Genomic DNA, 24,622 nt, shown 5'->3' with positions numbered 1-24,622 from the left:
ACAGAATGAAATGTATACTCACTTTAAAAGTCTACAAACCCTCTCCCTTTCTTGTTTTAAATACAATTATGGATTACTGCCCTTAGTCTAGAGCTATGTAAAAGTCTTCCAAGGAAAATAAAACAGTGTGTTGGGCAATTAGTTCCCCATGTCTAGAAAGGGAACGAAAGCTGGCTTACAAGTTCTTAGGATTTTAAGTACAAGATGATACATTTGTTTTCCAATTTACAGAGAAGAAAATCAAGCTCATTTCAGAGCACATAATTTTGAAATATTTTTTTGTTCAAGACAAGTATAGACCCAAGTATCATAAGCCCATGGAGGATTGACTTGGGCAAATACAATCCATCACCTTTAGTTAAGGGCATTTTCTAATGTTTTATTACTAATTCTGAGCATTATAAAGAATATAGCACTGAATAGCTACATGGTTTGACCCTGAACTCCTGATGTACCCAGAATTCCTACAGATTTCATAATGAATAATAATTGCAAGATCAAACCATTAATCAACACATCTTACTAAGAAGAAACACATCAGCTCAGCAGCAGCCAACTGACACATAATTGCCTCTTGTTTAATTTTCTCAAAAGAGCAAAGGAAAAGGAACAAGATGCGGTTGCTTTGCTCTATTCAGGATGAAACAAAGTTCACTTCATTGGAAGTTTCAGTGCTGCAGAACCACCATAAGGAATGCCCAAAAAGAGACACAGCATCAGTATTAACAAATATTATTGTCCCTTTGGGTTTTTTTCAGGCAGCTCCTACCCTGCAGCATTCAGATCTAGGATAAATCTCAGTCCTCCACTAGTACCATCAACTCTGCAGGGAGCAGGATTTCAAACTGATTCTTATCATTTTCAAGTTTCTAACATGCCATATCAATAGACATTACCATCTCTTCCCACCAGCATTTCAAACACTGTCTCTTTGTGAAATATGAAAGAGGATGCTAAAGAAAGGGCACCGACTTTGAAGCTCCCAGTTAATTATTTGTCTTTGCTAGGAAAGGAATGAGGAAGAGGGCTAGGGAGGGATAGGGCAAAGGAGGGGAGGTTAAATCAGCAACAACAACACTATAAGATGTTAATGTTCACTGGTTCTAACATAATATTCAGCTGCACACATTTCCCAACCAGGTCCAGCCCCTGGCACATCACTGGTGTTTGCTTCTTGGCTTACTTTTTGTCTAGGTTAATTTTCTCCAGCAGACCATGCTGTCACACACACACAAAAATAAAAAAACAGTGATTTGCTACCTCAACTAAACCAACAGCAAGAACACAGAACTATTTTGGCTTGACCTGAAAATCCGGAAACTTCAGAAGCTAACAGCTCACTGAGAAGTCCTCCTGGTCCTATATTCCCAAAGACAAGAGAAGCCCCCACACTGCATGATGGGGAGAGATGGCAGCAGGAAAGACACTCCTCACAAGGGTCCCCCAGATTTGGGATCTGCAAAGCCAAAACAGTTCTGTGGTACTGAGTTTCGAAGAACACTGCAAAGCCATTTTATTCCTATCTGCAGAGCATACAGAGAAGAATTCAGTGAGAAGCAAGATCGCTGTGTATGTGGTAACAGCTGCTGGAACAATCACATTTATCATTGCACAAAGACATCAGGAAAGGTTTATTTACTGTATTTTATACATGTGTCAGGGAGGACATAAATTACAAGGCTACTTTTAAAATGTTGCATAAAATGAAGAAGAAAGCAAAATAACCACCAAGGGGCTCCTCCAGGGCCAGACTCAGTACTTGTGCTCTTCAAGGGGTCAGCAGTCACCCAAGGACACCCCATCCACCCATTCCCTGACGGGGCAGTCACTAAGCACCTCACAGCCAGCGCCCTTCTTGATGGCACCTGAGCCCGATGGCACATTTAGAAACAAGAGTACTGAAAATGGGACAGATGATCAAGCAGGGGAGAACACATGTAACTGAGGATCCAAACTTTTCCACGTAATACTTCATAAACAGCTAGGAATGTTTCCGCCATCTCCTGCTTAAATTGACCCAGTTGTTGCCGTGCGAGCAAGTTCAAAATCATGGCTTTCATCTGTTACCCAAGGCGTCGGTCCATTTGCACACATGGTTTCTATTTACCCTTAGAGATTTGCTAACTCAAAACAGAACAGCATGTCACCCTGTCATTTATGTATACAGAAACACTAGCATAAACGACATAACTGTGAGTAATGCATGTTATGAATTCCAGGTATACCACAATCAAAAGAAAAATTAAATTAAACCTGGGTTTTTTCCTTCTTTTACTTGTTTCACTGAACTGAATGCCATTTGATCTTATGCTTAGCACAGAAGGGCTCTGGACAGTGTTTCACCTTACACAAAAGTATCTTGGTGCGTATCTGCTAGCTAAGAAAACACTTCAGTTGATTAAATGACTCACATCCACTGCACACAGCTCTGGAGCACTGAACGGTGGTACAAGACAAACACAGCTCCAAGTTAATAATAGAACAAGTGATAAGAGTGGGCTGCTGCAGATGCCATCAGAGATTAGTGGCGGTTCACACAAACTTTCTCACTTATGTGTTAAGTCTTTTATCTAAGCTGTGCCATCAGTGACAGCCATCACTGCCAGGCTGCAGGAGGAGGATAGCACGGTCTACCACAACCAAACCAAACTGCTTTTGTGAAGACTCCAGGTCCCTCGTTAACGCCACCTAAACCTCCAAATTCTACTTCTATTTCGTAAGAGACATGATGCACTTATCACATGTAAAAGTCTGCAAGGCAGCTGTGAAGAGGGTTTTCTTCTTCACCACTGGATTTCAGAACTGCATCCCTGGTCAAGGGCCACTGGAATTTTGCTCTGGGTTCACACCAAAGATCCATCAGTTGCACCCCAGTCTGAACCATGCCCACAGTTCAGTAAAAATAGTATGAGAGAGATGTCTGGCATGTCAGCACCTACCGCGCAGCCTTGGAGCAGAAACACGTCTCTGTTAACTGCCTGGCTGGATGGGTAAATGTTGATGTGAATTGACTGAACAAACTGGGATCAAAACCTTACTAGCAACAAAGTTAAATATTTGTCTCACAGGAAGGCAGCTAAAGGTCAGAGATGTAAAAGAAAAACCTAAGGATTTCTGGAATAATTTTACTTGTCCCAGATCTCTCTTTCTGGCCTCTTCTCTCTGCAAAGAAGGAAGTTTTAGAAAAGAATGAAGTAAGCTTGGCCACCTTGACAACTGCTTGAACAAGAAACGCTGCATATTCAGAACTGTCCTCACTTCTATTATTTCTAGTATAAAACAGGAAAGGTGACAAAAGATCATTTTTGGTACTAACTGCACTCACAGTCTTCAAGGTTGTCAACATCTCTGACTCGCAGGGACTTTTGCTCTTTTCCCATGACAAGACTGTGACTTGCTGTACAAGTGACTTTCATACAAGTGCTCACCTCCTCCTCGACAGCTGCTTTTATGCAGAAGACATCCTTCCTCCTCCGAGCACGTACACGGCACGTGAAGGGGAGTCCTGCTTATTCACTGTTAATGAGGTCTGACAACCAGCAATATACCAGGCAACACAACTCAGTGCCCCAAACAGTGAACTGTGGAGGGGTGAAGAAAGAGGTGAGAGCAGAGGATGTCTTTACTGAACAGCAGTCCCGTTCAGCAGTTTGAGCTGAAGACAGCAAATGGGACTGGATCAGTATGGGGTTTTCTGCACCTGCTACCACAGCCGTAAAGGATTCATGTTTAGTTCAAGGCCCGTGGACCACCTAGCCTGGTTCAAAAAAAGATGGGACAACTGTAACAGCCATCATGGAGCAAGGCATCTGCAGTAGAAATTACCACCTCAGTCCCTGGGTTATGTCTGTCAATAGGAAAGGTTATATACCCTGAAAAATATCTTTCTGTGTGCCAGAGCTACCCAGAAAAAAATGTTCCACTGTTTTTATATGCTGAAAGAAAGCCTTTAGTAGGTATTTGAAAGAAATCTGTATTATTGGATATAATTAAGTCTACTAAAGCTGTAATGACTTTCTGAAGGATAATATCCCCCAGCTACTTCTCAAAAATTCATGAAGGAAGAATCTATTACAGGTAATAAAAACTGTGTAAGAATCAAAGTTATTCTGAGTGATCATTTACCTCACAAGCTCGCAAGTGACATCACTGTGAGAAAAAACACTACCATCTCCTCTTTATGGTCTACCATAAACACATTTCATCTGCAGTTAAAACACAGTGAAAGCCCAGTATTGCCCTTGTTTGGCTGCTCAGAGAATGGTGCCTCAGCTGTCCCCCCTTACAGGCAAAGCTAGCTGGTGCTCCCCAGATTTGGTCGTCTGCTGTTGAAAACTGCTATCAATAGAAGTTTACTCTTTTCTTCCACAGTGACCTCCCTCAGCCTGTGCTATTAGCATGAATATTTAAACAAAAACCAACCAAGGGATCTCACAGCTGTTCCCCAGGTACTAATGGCCTGAAGCCGTTAAGTTCCTACCTTGTGCTAATCTTACAAGCTAAGCAACTTTGGGTCGGTTTATATTTGGTAAGAGACCTCCAAGTGCTGGAGGGAAAAAAGCTGTTGAGTAACGTTCCTTCCTCTGGGATCTACTAAGTCATCATAGGACAATTACAGTAGGGTCTGGTCTCTCTAGTGAGATATTAAGCTAGGGCGAGGATTGCTGACAGTCTTCAAAGACCCCATTACCTCTTTTTATTACACTGACATTAGACAATTGCTCAGGCTAAATTCCAGTTTTGCTAATCACATTGTACCTGCCAGACTCCTCCTCTAATTGCAGAGCAGGTAAATGTAGACAGAGGGACCTCAGAAGGTAGACTCTACCTCCCTGCCCTGACGCACAGCTAAGGATACCTAGACCTTCCCTGTGTGGATACCCAAAGTTCACATTTTTCTAGGGAGTCTTCCCACTGCTTATCCAGCTGCAGAGTTAAAAGATTTTCCTAATATCTTGCCTGAAAATTAAGCCAGTTACTTCTTGTCCTACTTGCAGTGGACCTAGGGAACAATCAGTCATTATGCCCTTCAAAAAAAATTATTTTTTTTAGTTTGAAGAGTCTTGGCACATTCCTCTCAAAACCTACTTTTCTCTATTCAAAACAAGTACCACTTCTGCCAGGCTTTCCCTGCAGGCCTGCCTTTCTGGACCTCTTAATGACTTTTTCCTCCCACTGAGACTCTCTCCAGTTTGTCTACCTGTTATTAGAGGACGTGCACAGAAGCTGGCACACTCAAAAGAAAAACCAATATCCAGCTCTTCAGCACTGCTCTCCTCTGCAACAGAATCACAGCCTGCAACTCACATTCAAAGCTAGGACGCTACTCACTCCTTGCCGCAGCATTTATACAACAGTGCTGTGCACTGTAAAGCTTGTCGTGTGTCGTGCAGGTGAGGTGACTGGCATAAGCTGTGGATTTAAACTCACTAGGAGGTCCCAAAAGCTGCCTTGACCCATGCTGCTGCCCCAGCAGCTCCCTTGGTTTGGCTTGGTCTGGGCAAATCTCCTTTAAACACAGCCTGATGTGACTCACTGCACAGCGTCCAAAGCCTTGTCACGTTAAAACTTTGCTGTAATGTTAAAACATTGCTCCAGGCATACATAAAAAATAAACTGTTATAAAAGTTAAGTCCCAATCCAAAACAGACAAGTTATTACACCAGGGGATATGGAAAGACAAACGGATACATCTGTCTTCAGAATAACCAAGTTTACGCCAAGAATTTTGGCTCCTTGCTCATCAAGAGGCAGAGTAGCTTCCTATCCAAGTAGTACCCAAAATTTACCAGGATTTTAAAGATGTGAAGTCAGCTTGAAAACGCTATACATACAATCAGGCAATGAAAACATGATACATTTTTTTTTTTTTACCAGATTTGTAGAATTAAAAAAGGACTCTTTGCGTAAGCCCTACATATTGCTGACATAAGCATAAGTAGCACTGTCATTTTTAAATTAAAATTCAAATATAAAATCTAAGTAAAATCTTAGCAATAATTTAATGCTAAATTGTATGAGGTTATTTGGAACCTGCCACGTTATTAACTGCCAAACAGTGATTCCACAGACCTTTGAAGATATCACTCCAAAATAATTTGTAGATTTCAATTACATTAAAGATAAGGCTGTGATCAGTCATTACTGAAGAGAAGCAGTAACCTCTTGGAAATACTTTCTATTTAAAGAAAAACAAAACCTGCAATCCAACAAGCAACAGCAAAAGGCAGTTAGTCTGTATTTTTTAAAGCACCAAAACGCAAATGTATACAAGTGTAAGGAATGCCTACAAAAATATAATCTCACAAGATTTTTCTGTTTTGGGAAATCATACTTCATGTTTCAAAATATGTTAAAACTCCAGACAAAACACAAATGGGCCCAGCAGCAAAATCTAACTCCTAGCTTCTAATCACTGAAGGCAAACATTTTTATACCCTTAGAGATGAGATGGAAAAGCATCCAAAATAACACCAGGTTAATTTAGGCAGCACTCCACACCTTTGGACAGCCACAACAACAAAGTCATGTCCAGCTGATACTACAATTTTCAAACTAAGTTTAGTTATTTGCTTGTTTTCCAGCAGGCATGCTTTCCAAAGACACACCTGTGGCTGCAGCCTAGCAGCCGCAAGCATTTCGCCAAGCCTGCCTTCCAGGAGCCCCCCACTGCACAGCCCTGGCTGCACTCCTGCAGACAGCAAGACCCTGAACCTCGGTTTTTAGGAGAGACAGAGTCACAGCATTTGCCACGTCAGCAAGCAGAACTGCAGGAACTTTAAATATCTGCCGGGACTAACATTACCCTTTTTTCTTTCATGCATAACCATGTAAAACTTTTTTTTTTCCTCCTCCATGGAAATAAATCCGTTCAGAAGGCAAAGGACTCCAGCTTTTCTTAACCAGACTCTCAGAGAGGGCTCCTCCCCATTTCAGTGCACGAGAGCCAGCATAACCTTGTTATTGCAATCACTGTGATAAGAATTTGCTGTTATTTCAAATTCCAAATGCAACAATTTTTTTTTTTTTTGTACCATCACACCCCGCAATAACATTTCAAAACTCGCCTCATGTCTGCAGCGCTATGCGGGTTCAGACCTCACTAACACCTATTGCAAGAGCAAGTGGATTTTGTGTGGTTCCATGTAGCTGGAGTTTTTATCTCCAGCATATGTTACCAGGCCAGTGCTTAACAAAACTAGAGCTCAGAAGCACATTTTATGAACATAGTTGGGTATTTTATTAGCAACAACACAGGTTTAAGGGCTCCCACCAAAATACAAACTGGATTACAAACTTCCATTTGCTTTACATTTGCAGCACAACATGTAACATTTCCCATTCTTCAATGACCATCATATGCTCTTCATGCTGAATTTTGTTTATTATTTGTCAGCAAGAGCAGAAGCATCTGCTCTTTCGTAGGCTCCACCAGGAGCAAAACAGCTGGGAGCAACACAGCTCCCAAAAGCACCAGAACAAGCAGCTCCGGCAGCTCCCAGAGCTGTCACATCGCTAAATTACTTTATTCCCCGATGCTTTCAGTTAGCATTTTTCATGCATGCATCTTAAGGCACGAAGAGACACTTCTAACCTTGGTAGTCAAACTCTTCCATCTGCGCTCAGTCTCTCCGCTGAAGGAGATTTACCAGCGGTCAGGAATAGCGCACGACTGCACAGGCAGTTTCCCGCAGATGCAAGGGCTGCTTATGGATGAGCCTCCTCCATCTTTCCCATCCTGTCTGGGTCTTTTTTTCCCCCCTTGTGGTGTTGCTGGTTGGTTGGCTGCAGCTGTGCTTGGGAAATAAATAACTCTGCTTCAGGAAACTTTAAAGTGATTCAAAGTAGGCATCAAATCATTTCCTTGTGCATTTTTTTAATTATTTGTTTTTATACTGCCACAAAGTAGGATATTCAATTTGATCTCTGGAAATACTGTGTTCATCAGTCTTTTGCATTAATTCAATGATGTAAGTGTCAGCAGAGTTATAACCACGGTGTAGCACTGGGAAAACTGAGCGAAGTTTGGCCTTACTGATTTTTCATTACTGCCATCATGCTGGCTCACATAACACACTCCAACATCGCCACCATAATCAGCAGTAGGGAAAAAAAAACAAACCTTATCTGAAAACCTCTGCAGGCTTCAGAAATGGACTGACAATGGTTTATGGACAGATGGAAGACACTGAAGACATACAAAACCCACAGCAAAAAGCAATCCCAAGCTGGTACAGCACAGAAGACCTGCACAAGGAGCCTGTCCCTCTCCCCCAGGCAGCATTTACGCACATCAGCACATCACACTGGCAGCTGTTGCATGCTGCTGCCTTTCTCCAGAGCTGCCGGTAGAAGCCACGGACCGCCAACTTAAGCAGCCTTTTCTGAGAGGAGCATCCACCCTGTCTTAAAGCAGTCTACAGTGAAATACAATGTTACCTGACACACACACACACACAAAAAAAAAAGATAATAAAAAAAAAAATCACCCATTCCTTTTTTTTTAGCTATTGTGTATGATCACCACTTCCAAAAATGGCAGTACGCAGACCACTTCCACTGTATTTTCCCATCACTTCCCCCCCTACATTTTTATTTAACAACTCTATTACAAAACCAGTAATTCCCAGAATTTTAGTCCCACTATCACCAAAGCCTTATCTTAACTTTAAGTAGATTTTTCTTAGCCTGAAGCAACACACTCAAGTCAAATAGCTGAACGCGGAAGACGCTCGATGGTCTCAAACTTAACCTGGCAAATCCAACCTGTAATATATTTACTAATTGTTTTTCACTTGGCTTAATTAGTGGGATTTAAATGAGATCTCAGCAACAACGTGCCCAACACCACAGACCACAGCAGTGATGTTTCACACTCCCCCTGGAGATGCACAAAACATACCGTGGGCTTTCCAGAGCCTCTAGCTCTCCGACAACACAAGGCACTGCCAGTTCTCCAGTGTGACAAGCAGCCTCTCCTGATCCTACTTCTCTGCCAGGATTTCCTCAAAAATTGTTAAATAATTTATGGTATGCTTTATTTTTGCCTCCTGTTTTTTGATGCCATGCTTAGCACATGTTTTCAAGAAACTATCTGAATCCACATGAGCACAATATTTTTCCCTGTGAATGCTGAAATTCTTCCATAATTACAATCTATTAAAAGCTGGGCTTTAGGAGAATAGCAAGTAACACGACGTTGACAACAAGGATCACAAAAACTGACACTGCAAGATCTAGATGCCTCAATGTGGTATCAATACCACAGCACATGAGGATGCCAGTCACTATCCTGAAGAAACAGGTGACAATCTTGTCCTCATCACTGCAGCAGTGGTGAAGGAAGTAAGGGATTATCTCACTCCTCCTTCTAAACCTTTCAGGAAACAAGGGGCTGAAAACAGCATTTTTATTTTTCCATCACAACTCCCCATGGAAGATGTGGCAAATCTAAAATTCAAACTATACAGAAGTTCATTGTGCATCTCTTCTTTAAATAAAAAATAAATTACTGGAGGCGCACAGGCAAAGAAAAGCAAGCAAATCTGCAAATGAGACCCCATGATCACAGGACATCTTCTCAGATGGTGGTCTGGATGTTAGTAAGGTCTCTTCATCATGGGAGTCCGAGCAAACCCGGATAAAGCTTCAGTTTAAGGACAGGGGAAAGTTTAGCCATTCCACAGATAACTTTTTATTCTTGTCAAGGCAAATATCACAATTAGTTATTCACTTTGACCAGGAAGGCAGTCCTATCTCTAGCAAAATCCCATTTGCTTCATGTCATTCCAGCTTCTTTACATATCTGCACATCTCCGCACAGACCATTACTACTGCACCCTGACAGTGGGACCTCAAAATTGGTGACAAACTACTCTTCCCTGGCCTTCAAAAGCTGGCTCTTCTCCCTCTGGAAGACTGCAAAGAAAACTCCACAAAAGAAACACATGAATCTGTACGTGATTCCTGAGGGAGTGGCATCTGTCAAAACCACAGCCGGCATGGAGCTTGCTGAAGAAAGCAGCATCCCACGACTGGTCACACGTGGCGATAACTGGGGGGAGAAGTTAGTACTGACGCTCCTCACTCTTGCTGGACTCCAGCTGCTAATGATGGTCCTCACGTCTCCAGAAGGCTTTATTACAATCATTACCAGGACTGAACCTCATTACAGGTCTATCTACTGACTCATTAACTAACTCATTAATTCTCCTGCAGACCATGTCTTACAAACATTTCTTGACAGCTTTCGTCGAATAAAATGGCATTTGGATGCCAACAGTGCCAAGGGTCGAGGACTTTTCCCAAGCTTGCTCCTGTTGGGGCGCTTCAGCCTGCTGAGGCAGCGTGGTGACGGCGGGTCAAGGTCACCTGTCCAGACTGAGGTGTCTGACCTGGTTCACCCCCACCCCAGCACACTCCACGCCTCCCCTCCCGCAGCTGGGCAGCATCGCTCGAAAAATCTCTTGACCACAAAACGCCTTCCCTGGAAGCCGCCATCACCCCACGTCACCTCAGCTCACACCACCCTCCCGCCACCTCCCCTACCAGCGACACCTCGGCACGGGGACGCGGCCGCACCTGCGAAGCGGGGCTCCTACGGTGGGATGTTCTCCGGCGGCCACAGAGCGCAGCCCCGAGCGGGCCGCCGCTGGGACCCCAGGAGCCCGCCCGCCCCCAGCTCCGCCTCAGGGGAGAGGGTCCGCCGCGGCCCCGCGCCGCTCAGGACGCGGGCGCTCCCGCCCCGCCCCAGCCCGCCCTACCTTCCTGCGGCGGCCGCCCGGGGGCTGCAGGGGGCAGCAGCCGGGCGCGGCGCTCCCCCGCCGGCCGCTCCGCACGTAGGTGACCCGCCGCCTGCCCGCCGCCGCCGCCGCGCCCGGGTGCTGCTCCGTGCCGCGGGCCGGGGGGGGCGCCCGCCCCGCCGCCGCCGGCGCCCGGGGCTTCTCCTCCGGGCACCAGGAGCGCCTGATGCCCAGCTGCAGGCAGAGGAAGAGCACGGCCGACAGCAGGCAGAGGCGGAAGGCCGGGCCCCGCCAGAGCGGCCGCTCCTTGGGCATGGCGGCGGGGGCTCGCCCTGCCCGGCGCTGCCGCCCCCCCGCCCCGCCGCAGGGCTCATGCCGCCGGCGGGCCGGGCCCCGCGGCCGCCGCCGAAAGTTGGGAGACCCCGCCCCGAGCGGGGCCGGCCGGGGAGGGGCCGGGACGCCCCTGCCCCTGCCCCGGCCCCTGCCCCGGCCCGGCCCGGCGGGGGCTGCGGGGCGCCGGGGCTGCGCCGGTGCCTGGGCGGGAGCGCGGGGCTGCTGTGGGTGGGTGCCCGGCCGCGGGCCCTGCTGGCGTTGGGCGCTGTAACGCCACGAGGTAGTGGCGGTTTAGTGGGGGCTTGGGTATTGCTCGTACCGAAGTAGAACAAAGTAAAGGGCAGCCCGGCCCTGCACCTAAGGACTTCGCTTCTTGGAGGGCTAGAGCTGGCCGTGAAGGATGAAGGACACCCCTGGAGAGCCAAGATAGCACCAATTCTTTGAAACCCTCCCGGTATCATCTGGCGTTACAGATTAGTAGCTCCAGGCTGACTCCAGGGGTAGCTACATCAATAGACAAGTAGCACGAATGCCTCAAAATGGAGTTGCTTTGCAGGTGTTACTACAATCGGTAACCGGCAGCGGGGCTGTTGGCGATTAGTCAAATGCTGTTGGGCCTGGACATTTGAAGGGTATGAGCACCCTGTGTGAACTGCACTGGGGTGCCTTGGTTTGGCTGGGATACCTCCTGCACACAAATAACTTTTTTAAGTCTACGCTTTGCATCCCAGCCTCTGGGCACAGGCCAGCTGTGAGTTTCCATGATGCTTCTTTGGTTTCACCCGTGAAGGAAAGGCTCTGGGTGAGCTGAGCAGGGCCGAGAGGCAGCGCGGAGGACGGGTGTCCCCCTCGCCTCTGCAGGATAACGCGGGGCTTTTTGTCCCGCAACAGGAATACGCTGCACAGAAGTACAAAGTACATGGGGCAGCTTTGGTCTTAAGCCACAACGCTAAACCATCGCTGAGCGACAAGCAGATAGCAGTGGTTGGTGGGATTTTCTGAAGCAGGAACCGCAGTGGGGAGATGTGTCAGTGGCAGGAGGCAAGCTCTGCAGGAACAGGGAGGAGGGCAACGGCAGCTGGTTTGCAGAACGTGCAGCTTGTGAGTAATACATTTGTTCTCAGGTGGGATGTGCAGGACACGGATGCACAGCTACTTGCCTTATCTTTACTGAGTGGGGGAGAGAGGTTGTGACCCTTGTCCCCTGCGTGCAGTACTGTGCTTCCAGCGCTCCCGCCTTGTCTGCTGGCAAGGGACACATTCTCTGCTGAGCTCCTTCTCCCTCCTTTCCGATGTCCTCTCTGGGGCAGCAGCCTGCACTGCTCCTCTCTAACTTGTCCTGTCTGTTCACTGCCTGGGGCAGAGTTGGAGCTGGCTCCTGCTGGGGGAGCAGGTCAGAGAGGAGCGCTGGGAGAAGCAGAGCCTGGCAGCAGCCAAGCAACCAGAGCTGCTGGCAGCAGGACAGAGGAGCTGCAGGCAGGAAGATAAGGGAAGGAGCGGTGATCTGTCTGGCGAAGTGGGATTTCAAGTGCGGCTCCAAGCACAGATGCACTGGCAGGTCAGGTGCATGCTCCCTGCCATTTAAACATTGCCGTCCTCTTTACGTAAACTATTCTTCTAAATTAGTTAAAGCAATGCTATAGTTGTTTTAAACTGCCCTAAATGCAGACTGCTCTGGGAAGGGTATAGGTGGCAGTCCTGCCTGCCATTCCTGTAGCAGGAGGGGGGACTCCTTTGTCTTAAGCTAAGCCAAACCAGGGCAATGACCCAGATGAAAACTAACTCAAGAAAAACTCTCAGTTTCCTAACAGATCTGGATGCCATTTTTGGTACCATCCTGTCTTTTGGTCAGCCTACAGCCAATGTGGGACAGCCTCGGGGTGGCTTATGCCTCCAGGGAAATGCAGTGCAGATCAGAGCACTTCTCCCCCACCACCCCCACCCCTGCTCAGAGGTGCCCATCCCATCCCCTTTGGGCAGGCTCTGGTGCTTGCCACAGGGAAGTAAGTTGGTCCTGGCAGCTGACCTGTCTGACAACTAACACGTTTTTCCTCTGTTTGCACCCACTCCACCTCACCTTAGGTGACTAGACAAGCCCTGGTGCTAGTGAAAGAGAGGAACACATTTATGAGGGCAGAGGGAGAGAGTGACTGCACCAACCATGACTGGCATCAGCTTAAGAGACAGGCACCCGGCAATATCCATGAGCATTGCCTGGAGTTCATCAGCAGAAGGTCACCTGGGCTGGCACAGGGCCACCTATGCATCACTTTGCTCCTCCATGTGAAAGGGCGTCATTTGTCTGGAGGACAGAAGTAATGCTGCTGCTCAAGGAAGAGAGGTTTAGACATACGTCGAGTACACTAAATGTAGTGATAAACGTGACAAGACACAAGACTTGCAATACTGCTAGCCAAAATCATTATATCACAAAATTCTTACCATTGTATCACAAAACTCTTACCATTGCATCACAAAATTCTTACCATCAAGGTTGTAAAACAAAAAAACCCCATCAGCATCTGGTCAATAAATAACGGCGTGTGAAGGTCCTATTAAAATAAAAGTTTGTGTTTGTATGGTTATGGAGAAAATCTTAAAGGCAGGAGTATAAAGGTCAAGACTCGGAAAATATAAAGTGCCCAAATACATTTTAAAACACTCTCTCTTGAAGTTTAATCCTTGAGAAATCAAAGCTTTCATAAAAACTTGAACAATGCGTATTCAAATAAAGGAGGTCTAACTGAGCAGAATAAAAGCCACAAGGTCTTTCTTAGGTTTAGTATCACAGGTTCGTTTGTTGTTCTTACTTCAACAGAAAGCTCAAATACTTGAATCCAGCCACTCTTCTCGTCATCAGTGAGCTGTAACTGTAAATGCTGACCTTGTACAAGACATTCCCTTCCTTGGAAGGCTGATCAGCCCCAATTTGTGAGCATGCTAGAAGTGGTCCTTGTAAATAGTTCACAAAATTTAAGTCGGTGTTTTCATTTTGCTTTTGTGTTTCAACAAACGATTGAATTTCTCATGCCCTCCCCATCTCTTTTGAATGTAAGTCTGTCTGTTTAAAACACCACAGAGGGTTTCTAAAGATGGAGAAAAAGGGAGCAGTGGTAGAAAAGGATCTCAGGAAATCTCAGGAACAATGAGAAATTTTATCTGGATTAGCATGAGAATCGGGGGGAATTAAGATAGTACCTTAGCAGTCTCACCTCTCCATTTTAACAAGTGAATTACAAAGCAATTTCTCCCCCCAGGAATTGGCTGCAAAGACACCTGTATGTGAGCAATGCCTGTTAAGAAGGAAAGCAAGTTAAAATCGCATCTTAATGCGTGTAACTTCAGTTCAACTGGAGGATGGACTTTTTCGAGGTGATTGCTGGGAAACACAGCTTCTGCAATGTTTCACAGCTGCTGCAAAACACGGTCACTCTTCAAGTCAGGCAGCAAATAGCCTCCCCTCCCTGTTTTTCCCAAAGAAAGCTGGTTAGTGTTAGAAGAACATGTATCATGCTGGATCCAATAGGGCACAAAGTACTGCCATGCAATGCAAGGAGTAACTGAACCAGCAACTGAGTATGAGCATGCACTTTCTACTGAGAGTGATCATTATGCCCTGGTAACCAAAATCAGACATCGGTCCTACTGTGTCTGCTTTTCATGTAGGTGCCACAGATTTCTACAGCTCACTTCATTTCTCTAGGAAAAGTCTTAAAAAATTTAAAATTCCTTCCTCATTTACAAATCTGTCTACAGTGAGAGCACAGCGCTAAACCTCTGGAAGGAAAAAGTTTAACATCAATGGACGTTCATTGCTTTGGTGCTGTCTTTGCTGCTTATAAATTACATCTTGCCTGGGATGTTGTTGGTAGCAAAATCTCTCCTTTGCAACAGTTCTTCAATGTTCTCTTTTATGGCCATTTTCTGTTCAAACGTTTTGCTGTCTGTCTACTGCCTTCACCCATTGTCAAGGCTTCCGTTTATCCTCTGGCTAGTCAAAAAGTCTGCCCAGATCTCTGTGCAAAATTAAACCCCAGGCAGGAAAAGCACCACTAGGAATTCCCTGGATTCTCCAAGGGCTGTTAATGAAAGTCAAACATTCCTCCTATAAAATGAGTAAATGAATAAAAACGGGGGTTTTTTTGACTCTGCTTAACAACTCTGGGTTTGGTATGAGCCACTTGCCAAAATCTACATGACAGAGTGAAGGAAGGCTTTTTTCCCTCTACTCCCTCCTACACTCCTGGCTAATGCTTTGAAAACCAGAGTGACACTGGTCCATACACATGAAAACAGAGAGGTTTTGCGCAGAAACTTTCACAAGATCATTTTAAAAGCAGCTGCATGAAGAGAAGCACGGTGTGTCCTTCCCCACAGAAGATGTGTGTGCCTCTCTCATCCTGAGTCTACAGGAGTCAGACTTTGGTCCAGGCCTGTTTTATTGCTTTGCACATTTATGTGCCAAAGCTCTGCCATAGCCCTGATGAATGTGGGATGAAATGTTTATAGCTCCCAAGGTGACTTCTCAGTGATGGCTTCAGTGCAAGCCTGGTCTCACTTCTGTTCCTTAAAATTGCAGCTAGAAATGCTGGCAGTATTTCTCTATGCACCAAGTAACAGACCTCCCTGGAGCCTGCACGCAGCCAGCAGCTCCACAAGGGAGGCAGGTGCAGCCCTCACTCCTTCCCATGCCTTAAATCCCACTGAAAACTCAGAGGAAGAATCTCTATTATCTTCTCGGTGATGGCAAAATGGAGAAGTAAATTGGCTGTGTTGGTCACCCACTTACTGCTGCTGAGAAACACGTGTCTGAACAGCTGTCAAAGCTACAGCTCAGCTGCGTGGATCATTACAGCCACTTCTCAGTTTGCCACTGGTAGGTTTGAAGGTAACAGCTGAAAAGACCCACGTCTGTTCGTGCAGTCTCCCGTTAGCTCTCCTGAGCTCCTGGGCTATTGAGGCAGTTTAATACAAGACGGATCTTGCTGTTCAGCAGTTCAGCTCGAGGCACAGGCAGAAGCTCTCTTTTCCCTCCAGCTATGCAGAGATTCAAACACCACAGCCTAGCCGTGTGAATTTGATGAAAGAGATAATTGATAATTTATGGCCTGGAGAGGGGATTATAGATTAAGATTTACCTTTGAGTCACGTTCTTGTGCGTTTGCACACATGCATACCTGCATCTGTGCACGTAACGTACATTTGCTGCAGGATGAGAAGAGGAATGAGCTGGCCCTTCAGCAGAAGATGCTTTGCAGCTTTCTGCTGTCTCCTCGGCCTTACCTTTATTTATTTAACCCTAATCTTTGTGGTATCTACAATTGCCTCCAGCAGTTGTGCTTCACTCCCGGAGAGGAAGAACAGTGGTTTTTTGGTCTGCCTTTTACTAAATTGTCTAATAATTCTGAACAAGCAAAATTCTGCCTGCTTTTTAAAGGAAGAGCTGGCAATTTTATTGAATAGATACTGGTATAAAAACTGAAAACATGTATCACCATTTTAAAAATGGAATTTAAATTTTAAATGGAATTAAAAAATTAATTAAGCAGTGATAGCTCATATGCAGTTCATGTACTATTGCACAAAGATTTTTGTGATATTAGTTTGTTGTCTGTATTTCCCCTGTATCTATACTGTAATCCCAGACAGATGTCCATCTTTGCTAAAAAATTACCCTGAGTTTCTATTACAAAATCCTATTTTCTGTACATTTTAAAGATTACCTTGGTGTTACTCTGGCCTCAGCTTTCTCCCCTGTTTTGGATACAATCAATTTTACCGGTATTTTTACACTTGTAAGCTCAAGGATGAATAGCTTTCATTAAAAAATGTAATTTGGTAAAGGGATTAATCTATAATGCTCAGAATTCTGCAAAACACCACAGCTGGAGTAGTAATTATGGCTTTAAGAAGTTATATAAGCCTTTTTATTACATGTTTTTAATGGGTTTACATAGTACAGTACAAATGCCAAAGTATTTATACAGGGGATGGCAACAGCACTGGAGTAATGGAGCAGATGTCATAATCCGATCACTGAGAGAGACTTTCATCTGCAAGCACTCAGGGAAAAGGGCTCTCCAAGGGGAGAAGAGATGCCAGCCAGAGCACCAGGGCTGCTAGGGAGAAGAACAGCAACATGTTCCAGGTAGCAGATTCACAAAAAAATTAAAACCCATAATTAACGTGCTGTGCACTTTTTCTAGTCTGTCTTGCAACGTTATTCGATACACTGGCATGTGTCTGCACAGTTTATGCCTCATTAAAGGCTATAGGATAAATAAAAGCTGGGAGTGGTTAGCAGCATCCTTGATGGACCTGATGGGTGAAAAGCAGCTTTCATAGGATAGGAGGTGTGCAAAAATGTCCTGGACGAGTATGCAGGCCAATATTTATCCACCTTTAATAAAGGTCTCGCCCACATGTCTGAAAAGTGTCTCGTTTTTGCAGGACACTAAGTTCACCTGTAACAAAAAGGTTGCTTTTCTGAACTATCACCATGTGGTCAGCCAATCCTCTTCTCCAGCTGGTTGCATTTTAAATGTCTTAAAATCCTAACGAGGAGGAGAGAAATGGCCTTGCCCTCAGCAGAAAAGATGCCACAGCTCCCCTGCAGCTGAGCAGCCTGGCCAGGACCAGATGGTGAGGATAAAACTCAGTGCTCTTCCCGCAGGCTTCTTTCAAGGCAGTTTGTCCTCAATGGCATGTAGAGCAGCATCAGTGATGCAGTATCGATTGGAAGTGGAATAACCTCCTTAGCTGAGAGTTTGTATATAGGTTACGTGTTACCACAGGAGTCATCCTTTTGGCATGTTCTTCCCAGTGTGTCTGCCTCCATCTTCAGCCATGGATGTGGAAAACAGAGGCCATCCAGACACTTCGAAGATGTGCTGGGAAGGACAAAGTGCATTTGTGAAGATACGGGCACCTCTACAGGCATCACTGCAGGTGATGAACACTCAGCTAGGCTAATGCTTGTGGTTGTTTCTCAGCTCCTGCCTGTCCTGGTTGCAGGCTCCTTGTTAGGACGAGATCTCTTTGCCAGAATGCACTGAATTTCTTCACGAGCAAGGTAATTTCTCTGTACTCTGTCAGGAGGTAAAGTGCATGTTTCTGAAAGCACAAAGGCTCTTTGCAGTGCTTGTGTGGTGCCTGCTACAGTCCTAGTGGCAAGGCTGAAGGCAAAGCCGGTGGCTACAGAGAAAAGCCTGCCCTGCCATCTCCCCACAGTCTGGTCAGCGTAGCAGAGGTGGCATAGAGCCTGGAGGGCTGTTGCAGGGGACACTTACCTCCCCCACAAGGCAAAGGAGAACCAACTACTCTGAGTCGTAGCTGGGTCAGTGCCCAAAGCTAGACGAGCCCAGGAACCTCCTGGCTGGGTCCCAGGGCACTGGCACAGGCAGGGAGAGACCCACTGGGGCCTGCAGAGCAGCAGCTGGAAGAGGCAAATTTTCCCACTAACTTCTCACTCCTTCCTCAGGCTTAATGCAAAGGAAAGAAGATGCTCACTGACATACAGTGGTGGCAGCCTTTAGGAATTGAGGGCTTTTTGCTCAATCTTTGTGCTGAACTGCTCAGTCTTACACTGCGAAGGCAAACAGCAGTAAGATTGCTCTCAGCAACCCAGACAAGAACATTTTAGTGCATAATTATGGATGAGATGCAAAAGGATGAAAAAAGAGGGAAAACATCTGTTTGCATAGAGTTTATTGCTGTTCACTTAAGAGGCCCATTAAATGCCAGAAAAAGCTATTTATCCTTCTGTTTGAGACAATTACCCTGCTGCAAATCTCTGTAGCAATTCGCCCTGTGATTATTCCTGGAGTGCTGACACTGTGCAGATACACTCACTGCACGGAAAAAAGGCATGGACATTGCCCATCAAAGCTTACAGAGACTTTCAGAAGCGAGGTAGCCAGTGCTTCTCCAGGTCTTTAACTTACACTTTACCTCTATGGAGAAGCGGGTTGTTTCTTGCAAGTCTTTGCCTGGACTTCATGTGCCTCAGCCCCTTTCTTTCAAAAATCAAACGGGATTTTTCTTTCAAAACACACCTAAATGTGAGATTGCTCTTCCTGTAGCCACTCTCTTGGTAATACAGGATGTGAGAAGTGCAAATCCAGTACTTGGAATGTTCAAAGGAGATCAGGCTGTCCCACAAACCAGAAGACAGTTCACCAGGCTGCAAGGCGTGCAGGGAGGAGAGGCTTCATCTCTTTGAAGCCCAACCCTGCACTCGTTTGGTGAGGAGGAAGGCAAGTGCGAGGCTCCCTCCATGGCTCTAGTGCATGTGCTGAGAGAAGGGTTGTTTTCCAGACCTTCACTTTAGCCAGAATGCTGACTGGAGGTGCACATGCAGGTGCTTCAGAAACACCAACAGCTGCCTTGGTTGCTTAATTCTCTGGTGATACAGAAAATAAACACGCTTCATTTCCTCTGTTTGGCTCAGAAATGTAAGGAAGGGCTAATGTAAGACTTGGATAACTGAGACTTTGCAGAAGTTGAATAAAAAGGCAGGAGAGGTGACAGTGACAGAAGCACAGCATGTGGTGCCCATGGTGCACGTAGTGCACGCCTCTTACAATGTCAGAAATATATTGGTATGGTAGGTAATGGACATGAACAGGAATGGAGGAAAGTAACGTGGGACAGTTCTTTCCTAGTGCTGGCTGCTGTCAGTGCTGTGAGGCAGTCTCAAAGGAGAAAAACAAAACACAGGAAAAATACTCCCTTGAAACTTCTTTTATGTTTGGAAATACTATTTCTATGAAGTTGTTCGCTTTCAGAAAAGTTTCTTTCTGCTTTCTTTTCTCCTCAGCAACTCCCTTTCTTCACAAGGCCGTTTTGACTCATGTCTGCTTCTCCTTCTCCAAAATATTTGATGGCTTCATTGAGAAAAACAGACACGTGAGGGCAAAATTCCCAGAAAGAAAACAGACTATTTCAGATCAGTCTTAAACAAGCAATAGTTTCCAACACCTGAGCACCCAGAGTGGTGTGTGGGCTCACCAGGACCAGTCCAGGCAGCAGGTGCATGGACCAGGCTGCAGCCCTGTAAGGACCAGCCACAGAATGCCTACCCCACGTACATCTCGAGGGGCTGGGGACCCCAAGTCCCTTCAACACGAGGAACCGAGGACACCTGGCTACCCAAGACAGTGGTTTCCCCTCCAGCCTTTTGGTGGCAGAAAAGCTTTGGGACATGCTGCTATAGCAACAGCTTTGTCTAGAATTATAATCCCTTATTTTTACTAACAGCACCTTCTGGTATGTTGCTACCTTCACGTTTCTGTTTCCTCAATGTACTTTTTTAAGCTCTCCCCATGACATTTTACGGCCCTAACTGATTCACCATTATTTCTTAAGCTCTACTGCAACACCCAAGTCCGCCAAGCCTTATAGGTATGTGGGAGCCCAACAGGCGCCCACGTTTCTACCGAGTTCAGCATCACTGCATTTGCTCCGAGATGGTGCGTGGGTTTCTTTCAGCAACTGCTTGATCCAACATCTCCCTCTGGTGGGAAACAGGGAATAAAGCAGGATAAAACAAAGCATCATACAACGTACACAATTATTTGATAGCTGTGACAGCAATACAAATCTCGGTCCATCCCATGATGTTACTACATTTATTCCTAGTGAATTTGAATTTATCACACTGAAGTTTATCACAAATAGTATTCGACTGGAAAATAACTGTGATGAATGGTGAATGCCGATTTTCTTGTATTTTTCAGAAAACTGGAAAATTTGCTTTAAATATAAGCAAAAGCCTATATCGAAACAATATGGCTTTATGGTGCTGTTTCTATGAAGAAAATCAACAAAATTCCACATTGCAGAAAACTATTATTTTGTGCTCAAGCTCTAAAATCCATCATATGGCCCATCTGCTGTCTGCAATCTCAAGGATCGATAGAAATGTCTCAAAATATAACCGTTCCCTTTCTATGCCATCACTACACCTTTGAAGCTCCCTGTGAGTGTGACAGATCGGTTGCCATCTGCCAGACGTGACTCTTCAATGCAGATCAGAAAGCGTGGATAAGAAGGAAATACTCAAGTACCGTCCAGATAACTTTTGTCTGGACACGTGTGGACTTAAGGAACGGCTCAAGGATAAAATGCTTTGCATAGGTGACAGCTAAGTCTTTCTTTAAGGGTGCCTTTCATCAGCATGGAAGTCAGGGACATTTAATGACCTTCCACTGTTAATCTTCTCGCATGTGCGAGTGTTTCTCTGACACTCACTCTGTGTTTCCAGATGAAGGCTACAGTCGATGCAACAGCACAGACATTTAGGATAAAAATGGAGTTTTGCAAATTCCTCAGCTGCTGGCTCAGCTTCAGCTGGAGCAGGAGAGTTAACACACACTACATCTTTGCTTCAGCTCCTGGCAAGGGTCTTGTGTGAGGAGCAGAAACTCCGAGATGGCTGATGAGATATTGCCAGAGACTGACACCCGAAGCTGGGGCAGCTGAAGCAAGAAAATACTCAGCACACTTCAGCTGCCTAAAAGCCAAGCAGTCAGCGCCAGTGGGCTGGCTTGCAGGCACTGAAACAGTGTGACTCCCCTTTGTGAGTAGGTGTATAGCTGGCACAGGGCACCATCACTGTGTATCTATGGATATATTTTAGAGTATTTAAAGTTTCCATGCCTAGGGAGAAAAATGAGAGGTATGTGTGATTATTCCCAAAATATTAGGATATCTTCTCGGCAAATTGAAAGCTTCTGGAACAAACAGCTGAGGTTCCTGAGTAGGATGCTCAGCCTTTGTGTGACATGACCCTAGTGGGGAACAAAGCTTCTGTGAACAAGAGTAAGATTTAAAAAGGAATTTCAAGCTAGAGACAGGGGAAGCGAGCAGGCAGAGAGGAGCAGGAGTTCATGATGACATGTCTTCAAAGTTGCCATTTTGACCTCTTTGTAACCACAAGTAAGCAGGGAACAGCAAGGTGCAACCTGGACAAATAAAGCCCCTTTTAACAGACTACAGGAGCTGAAGCAAGCGCGCTGAATGTATTGCTTGTTTGTATTTGCTGTAAGTTTGAAAATAAGATACGGCTTTAAAATGCCTGATTTTTACATGAGGGTATTGAAATGTCAGAGACATGCCAGAAGAAAGATAATTACTGGCTCATTGTAATAGCATGATAAAAAATTATGTGGGAAAGAACCAAAATAGATCCCATTCAAATGAGGAAAAGGACACGAACTCTGTCAAATCAGAAGCAGAAACAGAAAGGCAGACTGAAAAAGATTTTGAGGAAATAACTTGCTAATAGACAAAAAACCTTCCTCTACCCCAGCAGAAGCAGGGAGCTTGCCAGAGCATTCTGCAGGTGACCAGGGTATGCAGTCAGCAGAGGATCAGGATGGCAAAGGAGTTTGAGAGAAAACAAGCCCTAACACAACAGCTAAACATATTACTTGTGTCTGCATTCAACACAGAAAAGCTTAGTGAAATTCCCACAGCAGAGCCATTTGTTAAGGGGATAATGCAGAGAAGGTGCCTCAGATTGAAGGGCCATTAGATGAGGTTTTAGAACAAATAGATGCAAGGGATAGTAACAAATTCATGAAAAGCAGATGTTACTTGCTTGTGGGTTTTTAAGGATTGCTAATGGGAAATTGTTGCACTGGTATATAACTGGTATATAGCCTTTTACTTAAAACAGCCAAAGAAAAACCAGGATGGCACGTGACACTTCTAAGTGTTGTAAGGGCTCTACGCAAAGCACTAAGTCTGGCACCTGTAGCAGCCTAACGGTAAAAGCTACGGTAACAGAATAGTTGCAAGGGCAGATACAGACTGAGAGGGAAGAATCAGCAGAGCTTTGCAGTGAGTAGCTATGAAGCTGCTTCACCACTCCCTTGCAGCTTCAGAGGAAACAGTGAAGGTGCAGAGTAGAGCAATGCACTCGGTGTGATCTGCTCAGCTTCTGGAAAGCTTTTAATAATGTCTGTCACCAAGGTCTCTTAAAGAAGATAATCTGGCATGGGATAAGAAGGAAGATCCTCTCATGAGTCAGCAACTACATATAGGATAGAGAGACAAGGTAGGGAAAAAATAGCCATTTTTCACAGTGAAGTCACCGGTGACATCTTAGAGGGATCCATGATAGGGCCACTGCTAATCCACATATCCATCAGTCAGGCTGCAAATGGTGAGGTGACTCAGTCTGCTGGTGGTACCATCTTATTCAAGGTAGCAAAACACAAACTGCCTGCAAGGAGCTGCAAAAACCATCTCGTGAGCCTGGGCAAAGTAATAGCAGGTGAAATTCAGTGTGGATAACAGCAGAGGAAAACATATGGCTGAATTGGGAGGAAGACCCCCTTATTACCCAGCCTCAGCAACGACCTCTAAACCAGCTAGCACCATTCAGGACAGGTATCTGGCAATTAGGTAGTTCTATTAAAATGTCAGCTAAAAGCTTATTAGTGACTATAAAGCAACTCAATGAAAAAACATTATTAGGAAGGGAAGAGAGATCATAGAATTATAGAATAGTTTGGGTTGGAAGGGACCTTAAAGATAGCTCCAACCCCTTTGCCTTGGGCAGGGACACCTTCCACCAGACCAGGTTGCTCAGAGCTTCATCCAGCCTGGCCTTGAACACTTCCAGGGATGGGGCATCCACTGTTTCCCTGGGCAGCCCGTGCCAGTGCCTCACCACCCTCATAGTGAAGAATTTATTCCTAATATCTAATCTAAATCTACCATCTTTCAGTTTAAAACCATTGCCCCTTGTCTTATTACTACCTGCCCTTCTAAAAAGTCCCTCTCCAGCTTTCCTTTAGGCCCCCTTTGGGTACTGGAAGGCTGCAGTAAGGTCTCCCTGGAGCCTTCCCTTCTCCAGGCTGAACAACTCTAACTCTCTCAGCCTGTCTTCATAAGAGAGATGCTCCAGCCCTTTGATCATCTTCATGGCCCTCCTCTAGACTCACCTGAATCCTAATTGATGTAATCAATTACATACACAGCTCATCCCCTATCATGAGTACTGTGTGTAGTTCTGGTCCATCCATCTCAAAAGGGTACGTACATTAGAGTGACAAAAGTTATAAAGATGGGATACAAGGAAGCCAAAGATATGAGATTACTTTATGTGGGTAGCAGCTACATAAACCAAGATTCTTCAAGGTGGGAAAGAAGAATCTGAGAAGTTTGATGCATGCAGCTTTATAAATTCAAGAAGTGTCATGGAAAATAACTAGTCACCACTTCTCATAAGATGCAAGAAAGGGGCATCAAATGATTTTTTCAGGTTCAAGACAAAGACGAAAGCAAAGACCTCTGCTCCTGGGAAAAGAAGTCTCTCCCTTTGCAGAACTTGTTGTCACAAGATGTTGGGGACTACAAAAGCACCATACATGGTTTCTGAAGCCAGTCAAAAAAGATAAATGTGGAAGATAAATCATCTGAGGGTCATGAAACACTAAGCTATGCCTCAGCTGAGGAAGCCCCTGGGCCAGGAATGGCTAAAAGTGGCCCTCTCCACTGCTGGCCACGGCCACAGCTAGGACACCAGACTGATGGGC

At 45.4% G+C, this 24,622-nt stretch overlaps 1 protein-coding gene across 4 annotated transcripts in view; it reads right to left on the bottom strand.

Annotated features, from left to right (window-relative positions):
• The window catches only part of METTL24 (methyltransferase like 24), a 50,481-nt gene extending 36,963 nt beyond the window's left edge, over positions 1–13,518 (bottom strand). Inside the window, exon 1 of one of the 4 annotated variants that reach the window (XM_080388212.1) lies at positions 10,764–13,518. In XM_080388212.1, the coding sequence (XP_080244338.1) occupies positions 10,764–11,057 (294 nt within the window). In that variant the 5' untranslated portion in view covers positions 11,058–13,518. Of the gene's footprint in view, positions 1–7,594; positions 8,376–10,763 lie in introns of those variants that run through there. The other 3 variants (XM_080388211.1, XM_080388214.1, XM_080388213.1) reach the window with 3 other exon arrangements.
• Positions 13,519–24,622: the final 11,104 nt, after the last annotated feature.

The sequence above is a fragment of the Falco punctatus genome (assembly GCF_963210335.1).
Source record: "Falco punctatus genome assembly, chromosome: 5".
Lineage (NCBI taxonomy): Eukaryota > Metazoa > Chordata > Aves > Falconiformes > Falconidae > Falco > Falco punctatus.
The sequence above is the reverse complement of the archived record's forward strand: the minus strand, read 5'-3'. Positions and strand labels throughout refer to the sequence as shown.